The sequence below is a fragment of the Dicentrarchus labrax genome, unplaced genomic scaffold (genome assembly GCF_905237075.1).
Source record: "Dicentrarchus labrax unplaced genomic scaffold, dlabrax2021, whole genome shotgun sequence".
Classification (NCBI taxonomy): domain Eukaryota; kingdom Metazoa; phylum Chordata; class Actinopteri; family Moronidae; genus Dicentrarchus; species Dicentrarchus labrax.
This window is the reverse complement of record NW_026136702.1, coordinates 4,341,444-4,349,865: the sequence shown is the minus strand read 5'-3', so window position 1 is coordinate 4,349,865 and position 8,422 is coordinate 4,341,444. Positions and strand designations below refer to the sequence as shown.

The window sequence follows — 8,422 nt, the reverse complement described above, 5'->3', positions numbered from 1 at the left end:
TCATGACTGTATTGGGTTTTTTGGAGACAATGGAAGTTATGATGCAAAAAAGATTATTCCCACAATCATGTATCATATTGCACTCGTAATGTCTGTCAAAATAATCTAATCTAATAAAGGCCCCAAAAAAAAGGCCAAATAAATGTTTTCTTTAAATTGAAATGGTTCTCCATCCTTCCACTTCCTCCTGTACAGAGCTGTTAACATTCCTCACTGAATGCTGACACTACTGACCCATTTTTCAACTTCTAATCAGATTCTTTCCGTGAATGAAAACTGATATCATGTTAGGTAACCGCAGAGATCTTTCCACATCTTCTCCAAAATAATTATATTCAGCTGCTGTGATACGTCTGTAAAGTCTTGAAAAAGTAATTATGTTGTGTGTCTGTTTTTGGTATAATTAAGTTAACATATTTTTCCCACTCTTTGTGTAGACTTGCACTTAAAGATAATATATATGTAGCTGACTTCCCATCCTATAGATACGTGTGGCTCTACCTGAGGTAGTGCTCTTTACTACCACAAGGGGTCGTCATTCATCTATCACTGGTTTATATTAATAGGAGCTCCTGCCTTCTCTATTTTCTCTTTCAAGTCTCCATTCCCAAGACAAAATATAAAACCTACCACTAAATTCCTTTATTTATCAGTAGTTTTAAATCTGTGATTGAAGGATATTAAAAGTGACTGATATGATATTGATCCATTCAGTGTGACATCAACCCTTGTACAACGTGTGTGGAATGCCTGCCTCAAAGCAAATACATACTTTTAAGGTGACTAAACTGTTTTTTGGTGTGGTGGGTGGTTGTGTGGTGGTGATGAGAGGGCATGCCACAAGTATTCACCCATTTACCTTCCCCTCAAATCACTTACAGACTTTCACAAAGTTAATCCCATACCTCTGTAGCCTACTACTGGAGAGGAAAACAACAACAAAAGAATAGTGTAAATAGCATAATAATATGCTCATCAAGCCATGTGGTATTATGCAGATGAACTTAGTACATGCCTGGGCAGCTCCAGAGGGAACTTGAATGGGGAGGATTAGTACCAGATGTTCACTGGGACCCAGTGGCCAACCAATAAGGAGGAGGGCCATTTGGTCTGAGGGAGGAGCTCAGTCTCTCCTCTGAGCTCAAGATTTATTCTAACAGGTAGTTTAAAAACCAAACAGGTCAACAGCAGCAGCAGCAGCAGCAGCAAGACAGTGCCCAACGAAGCAGTTATCCTGCGAGGAGGACGTTTCTTTACCGCATTTTCTTTCTGGATATGCCCGGACGCCGCTCTCCAGCATGCTGAGCAGAAAGGGGTCTTGTGCGGGGATGATGAGCGCTGCAGCCGGGGTAGACCGCAGCAGGGTCGGGGAGAGGCTGCAGGCGGCTCTGGCCGGGCTGCAGGAGCTGCATCTGCTGAAGGACAGACAGAGCGACATGGTGAGCTGGGCGCTGAGGGTGGACCGAGAGGAGCCGGTCTCTTCTGTCCACGCAGGCCCGGAGGGTCCCATGATGATGGGGGCTGAAGAACAGCGGCTGGAGGCGACTCTAACATCCCTGAAGCAACAGCTGGTAGGAAGTCATTTAAATTAAAAGCCATAAAACAGAAGCATTAAAATACCTCTGTAGGGACGTGCACAGGCAGTAGTTTGGTGGCGCCAGAGTATTTGTACTTTTATCATAGTGCTTATTTAGTATTATAGTGGACTAACGCTGGGCTCACATTTACCCTGTTTAATTCTCCTTGGAATAAAGTCATCCGTTTGAATGTTGCCGTCAGCTGATGCTCATGTGCATTCCGTCTTCAATTATTACCAGACACACTTTCATGCTCTCAGCTGGGGGTAGGAAGTAGGATAGGTGTCATAAATCAAGGTTCATTGCAGGACCAAGAGGACTTTGAGTTGTGTATGTGCGCGCACACCGTGCATGTGTCAGGCTGCAGGGGGTCAAACCTCAATCATTAACCACTAATGCAAGGAAATATTTAAAAGAAAGAATTGCGGTGGGTTTTTTTAAAGGTGGATTTTCTGCTGTTAATGACACTCAGAGGGAGTCTCTGTCATGAGAACCCCCTGAGTGTTGGAGACAACTGGCTGTGTCCTGCTTTCCATGACAAGCTTTTTCCATGAAGGCTGTTGTTACAACAGGAAGCACAGGGATTAAGGTGCTATGTTTGACTTTTAGTAGAACATGTATCAATGATGCATTGTGTAAAGTACCAGGATGACATTAGATTGTGTTTTACATTCATGCAAAGTGGATCCAATACAGACTCCTACCTTTAAAAACCACCACTGGCTATAAAAAGACTTAATGCTCCAAAAACATATTCCAATAACTCCTTCTTTTTTGCTACCTTTTCAACAGAAATCTGAACTAACTTGATCTTACAAGAGAATGAAAGATTAATTAAATGATGCATTTTGCAGGCAATGACCTCCAGCCTTCATTTTAAGGAACAACTGTTACAGTAAATGCCCAGCCCTAACTGCAAAGCAAACAGCCCTTCACCCCAACCCCCCAAGCTCTCCTCCTCTAGTAGTTTACACAATGGCCAGGCCCTCGCTGTGGGGGAGAAATGAGTTACCCACCACTGCTTCTTCCATGCTCCCCCATGTCCTGCTGAGGTTAATCATCAGCCACAGCTGAGTCGCTTTTGTTTTCCTGATGGCTGTACATTAGAGCATCTTTTATCTGAACAACAGACCTCGTCTTGGTTCAAATTATCGCGTTGCTTACCTTCATCCTCACTTTCCTGCTTAATGTGGCTGGTCATACACCTGTACAGATAATTTCTGTGTACTTAATGTGTGTAAAGGGAGCTTAACTGCATTATATCCCACTCCTGAACTCCCTCCTTTTCTGAGAAAAATCTAACACGACATGTTTTGGTTTAGGTTGCACCACACATATTTTGGGGTTAAAACTGAATGTGTTGTCTGTTTTACAGTCTCGCCTTCGGAAACAGGATGTAGGCCTGAAGACTCACTTGCAGCAGCTGGATCAACAGATCAGTGAGCTGAAGCTGGATGTAAGCAAGGCCTCCACAGAGCAGCTGGAGAGTGACAGCAGGCCAAGTTCAGGTATGTAGGCACACGCTCAAAAACCCCTACAGTTGTTTGCTTTATAGCATGTACTGTAACAAAGCACACACGCTACCATCACATGTATGTATGTAAATACTGAGAAAAATACTCATGTGCTTAATGTTCCTGCTCTCTCCAGGTTTCTATGAGCTCAGTGATGGTGGCTCTTGCTCACTGTCCAACTCCTGCACCTCCGTGTACAGTGAGTGTCTGTCATCCTCCCAGACAAGCCTTCTTCTCCTTCCCATGAGCACTGCAAACTCCCACATTAGCCCTCCATCACAAGTCGATGTATTCCGCCGGCGTTCTGCTGATGAGAGCACTACCCAGCCCAACCCTCCGCGGGGCACAGGCCTCCATCTGGGCAGTAGCAGGATCCGAGCAAGCACTACTAGCACCGAACAGGCACGGCCAAGACCTGTGTCAACAGGTAACCAAATCTCTTAATCTCTGATTTAAGATCTCTTATGTAGCAATGGGAACCGTGCATCTGTCGTTACCAAGCAACTCAGTGTATATTTCGCTGCATAATAACATATAATTTCTCCGTGGATGAGTAATTTGAAAGGTTAATCAGTATTTTTGTGTTGTCGATCAGGTGATCTTGATAGGATGATGGCTCAAGGGCTGGGCTACTACAAATCTGTGGATGCAAGGAAACCCTCAATGTGCACAAACGTAAGGACCTCCACAATGGACCCCAAGTTCCAAAGTAACCTGGTTTCCCGCAGCGGGACTGAAGTGTACCAATACCCCAGCCCCCTGCACGCTGTGGCTCTCCAGAGCCCAATATTCTCTCATGGGGGCGACCCAGCCGCACCCGGACTTCTAGAGGGCCAAGGACCCCCAGCGAACCGTTCTGATACCCTCCAGAGGGCACAAATGGGTTATGAGACCAAGACCCTGGGTTACATTGACAAGCTCCTCCTGCGTAGCTTGAGCAAAATCCAGAGTGAAACAGGCACAGACACTATGCAGACACACAGTGACTATCACAAGAAGCCCACTGAAGTTATAACTGTGTTTCCTGAAGTGTCACAGAAAGAGTTGCAGCCTCTTCCAGCCCAGACCAAAAACATCATCCCACTAGATAGCGACCAGAAGAGACACTGCATGATATACTCCAGCCAAGAGCTAGCTGATAACACAAACCAGTTCCAGTCAGTCAGAGCCCCTGAGGTTTTATACCGATACTCCTATCCTGCTGCCACAAGGGAGTACAGCTCTGATGAGGTCACTACTGCATCCCTGAGGAAGAATGATAGACCCCAAGGAGAATATGGTAGTATAGCAAGAAACAGTTCAGAGAAAATATGTGGGGATAAACCAGAGTCAAGGCCACAAGAGAGGAAGGGCCATAGGCAAAGATCGGCGATGGCCCACAGCTCCAGCACAGAGGAGAGTCAAGGCTTTGAGGTTCAGTCTGGCCACGCAGCTTCCCCTGAGTTTGTCCATGCCAAATTTGTCCCTGCTGGATCTCAGAGGGTCAAGGTGAGACAGGCAGACCGTAAAACCAAAGCTGTGAAACTGAGAAGAAAAAGCAGCGAGAAGCCTCGAGCACTGAGGCAGCAACATGGCTACTCCTCCGGTGAAAGGACCAGAGAGACCAGTGGTGGAACCAAGGGGGAACAAAGAAGATCAGGGAAAGGAAAAGTGACCCAGAAATGTACCACCTGTCACACAGAGGAGCGCAGACAGTGCTCAGGCTCAGACTCCAGCCACTGTAGCCCGGGACTCATGTACACACACAAGGTCCATCCTAAGCCACAGCCCATCCCTGCTGTTACAAAGTCCAGCAAAAGCCGCAGACTGCAGAGCATGGAGTACGAGCAGGCTGCAGAGCAGAGGAAGAGGAGGCAGGGAGCTGCCAAATGGCCGTCCGATGTGGAGATGTTCCAGGGCGCATGTGGTCAGCGTCAGAGGTCGAAAGAGCCCCATGTTCAGGCACCAGGGATGCAGATGGTCCGTAGTATGAGCGCCAAGTCAGGCCAGTGGATAGGACCTCCCCGCTCTTTAAAGTCCTCCATGTCCTCTAATTCTTTCCTCCACAATCTTAATGCCAGATACCCTCCAGCACCATTCCACATGTCCAGCCTCTACCCGCCCAGATGTGAGTCTGAGTACTCGGCCGAATGCGCCTCACTGTTTCACTCCACCATTGCTGAAAGCAGTGAGGGGGAGATGAGTGATAACACCACCAACCGCTTTGGAGATAGCGAATCCAGCCAGAGCTTCCAGTCCGTCTCCGACTCTGACAGCAGCCTGTCCCTGGACGAAGAGGACCAGGTGGACAGCCAGGGGGAGGAGAGAGGTCTTGTGTGGGCTGAGGCCACTCTGGGGCCCACCGCTGCTGGACTGGCCCTCCAGCAGCTCCCACGCCCTGAGCCATCAGCCTGCCGCATCAAAGCTTCCCGAGCCCTGAAGAAGAAGATTCGTCGGTTCCAGCCGGCCACCCTGAAGGTCATGACCCTGGTGTAGCAAAGTTTCCCCAGGCAGAATGAGAACTGTTGGGAAAACACAGAGGACTGTGGGAACTGCTTTTTAAAACAGTTTGGAATGATCTCACCTGGTCCTTCAACACAACACCCTTAATCATCACTGAGAGGCAGCAATTAAACTGGACTGCATTTGTGCACTGATAGTTTTGTTAACACAAAAAAAATGTTAAGAATTTACAATTGTTGAACCTGAAAACTGTACAAAATGGTGCAGGGTATAAAAGCATGTATAACACAATTATTACACTTACACTTATTTGTAAATATTTATGTTGTCATGAAAGTTCCTCATAGCATGTGGCTGCAATTGACAATTTCATGGACATTTCTGTCATATAATTGTATGTACCGGAGAAATAAAACCAATCTTTTTACATTTATTATTGCAAATGATTGTTTTCTGTTAATGTCTCTATTATCTTATTGATTATAACTATCCAGATCTATTAAAAAAAAAATCTATAAACGTATTTAATAGTACAGTAATAGAGTTTTTATGTATCCTTATTCTTTCATCTGTGAGTTAAAATGTTTGCAACATCCCATCTGCCAACTTCTCTCTTCCTCTGGTGACTATTTATCACACATGTTAAAAAAAAATCTCCACTTAATCCTCACAGGCGTCCCACTGAGGAAGACCAATTCAGCACAGATAGCGCTAACAGCTCCTTATCTGGTTTCCTGATTCCGACCAGCTGCTGGTTTAATAAATTGCAGCTTCGACAATCAACCCAGACAGTCATGTTTAATTAGAGGGCGAAACTTATCAGCCTCAGTCATTTAAATGTAAGCAAACACACTTCCACTGAAGTACTAAAACACACAGTCACACTCCTACAATTTCACAAACAGACATTAAGATGACGGTAGAAGAAGATCAGGTTTCTGAGGAGAGACCTGAGGTTTTAAAACAGTTGGTGTATATGGCAAGGGGCACATGGGATTTAGAAGGAATGACAGATGATAAGAGGCTCCTCATTTCTGAGCTGTCATGAGGAGATTAAAGCGAGGGCAGCTGCACAGAGTTGCCCAATAATCTCATTTCCAAAATCTGCCTTGGTATCTTTCCATTAAAATTCTTTCACAGACAGGGTGAGTAAAAGGGCACTCCAGAAGGTAAGTACTCCAGTGACTGGCCTTCGAAACATCAGCACTCTCTCCTGTGGTCATACATAATAATGTGTTCTCCCATTAGGCAGCCACTGTGACCTTCTTTGACCATTTCCCAACTAAGAAGCTTATAGGACTGACAAACATTTTCACCATTTCATCAAATTTTCCTTTGAAGTTCTGTTCCCTGCAGATATAATTACTGTGGAGACCATTCTTTTTAAGACTCATGGATCGTTCATTTGTCCATTCATTTTCTCTCCTTTAACTAGAAATGTTCAGTTTGCTTTCAAACAAGAAAAGGTGTCATTCTTTGAATAAAACTAAAAAGAATATTAATTCAGCTACTTTCTTTTCTCTATTCATCACAACACAAGACAGGTCTAAAGGCCAAAAACCCCAATACACATCAAAGATACTGTTTTCAGTTTAGCAAGTTGTTACAATTGAATCAATTTATTAGGATTTGTACATCCAGCTGACCTCTGTCCTCTTCGCAAGAGTGAGAGCGAGTGGTCGGTGGGATTAGTGCTGCTGTTTTCAACCCGGCTCAGAGGGAGCATGACGGGCGCTGGACTTGTCTTTGATGTTGAGTATAGCAGGACCGTGTCGGCTTGACCTTGTGTGCTTGCTGACCTTTCCAGCTGCAGAGCTAGCTCATTTCTGAGGACACGTCTCCCCACAATAGAGAGGTCAGGGCCCTTTTTGTACCCTCGCTGTCGTTTTTTGTGTTCAACATGTCTGTCTTTACTTTCTTTTGAGTTATTGTTTGAGTTTGTTGTAAGAAGGTAAGTCTACCTGTCCACTGCAAGCCCCTTCACTGTTAAAGCTTGTTCTTTCAAAACAAATTATGTTTTTTTGTTTTTTTCTGCAGAACCAGTGCCGTAACGACAACAAAATGTAATTGGATGCTTGATAAAGATAATTCAACTAGGGAATGAAACCTCCAGGGGTCGAACCCAAAGCATCAACCTGTGCAGCAGGTGTACAGGTGCATTTGGTCATGATATTTTATAGCCTATAAGTGCAGATGGTGGGGGTTACCACCATACTGCTTTATAAAATACTCCCTATGGATGGCTGTCAAGTCACACTGAAGGACTACAGATGTCGTGTGGGATCTCATTACACAGAAGTGCTCTGACTTTGACATCATATACATGAGAACACATGGGCAAACAGTCGTATCTAATCAAGATCATACACCTTCAGCTGACACTGATTAAAGGTAACTGTACTCCTTTAACCATAACAAAGACAGAAACCTGATGACTTTTTCACATGGCTAGTTCACTTTGTTAAACTTTTAATTTTACCGCAGTCTGGATAGAAAAAGTGAAAAGCAATAATAACATATCGGAGCACTAAAGAAACTGGAAGTGCGTGGTTTAACCAGCAAAATAAGAATAACAGATTATTCACTTTACACTCACACCCAGCTTTCTTCACATGTGCTTTCTAAATCAGACTGCACTAGGACATTGTCAACGTCCAGTGAGATATAAATAGGCGGATGTGTCATGCCATACTGCTCTGAGTACCGGGCAGGTAAACACTGAGTTAATGCAGAGAACGCATGCCTCTGAGCAGCTTTGGACAGTGATCTTATTACATATCAGGTCACCGTACTCCTCTTTGCCTCTACTAACATGCATCTTATTTGATTACCTAACATTTCATTCAGACCTCCATGTCTAAAGTAATCCAAAGGGGGATTATCAATATA

The 8,422-nt window shown here is 44.7% G+C and overlaps 1 protein-coding gene across 1 annotated transcript; it reads left to right on the top strand.

Moving 5' to 3' along the window:
• The first annotated feature begins 1,152 nt into the window (after positions 1-1,152).
• On the top strand, positions 1,153-5,966 carry dact2 (dishevelled-binding antagonist of beta-catenin 2). Its single transcript, XM_051377676.1, has 4 exons — positions 1,153-1,571; positions 2,953-3,085; positions 3,228-3,518; positions 3,687-5,966. The coding sequence occupies exons 1-4, from the start codon at positions 1,299-1,301 to the stop codon at positions 5,564-5,566; spliced, it is 2,577 nt and encodes an 858-aa protein (XP_051233636.1). The 5' UTR covers positions 1,153-1,298; the 3' UTR covers positions 5,567-5,966.
• The last annotated feature ends 2,456 nt before the right edge of the window (positions 5,967-8,422 follow it).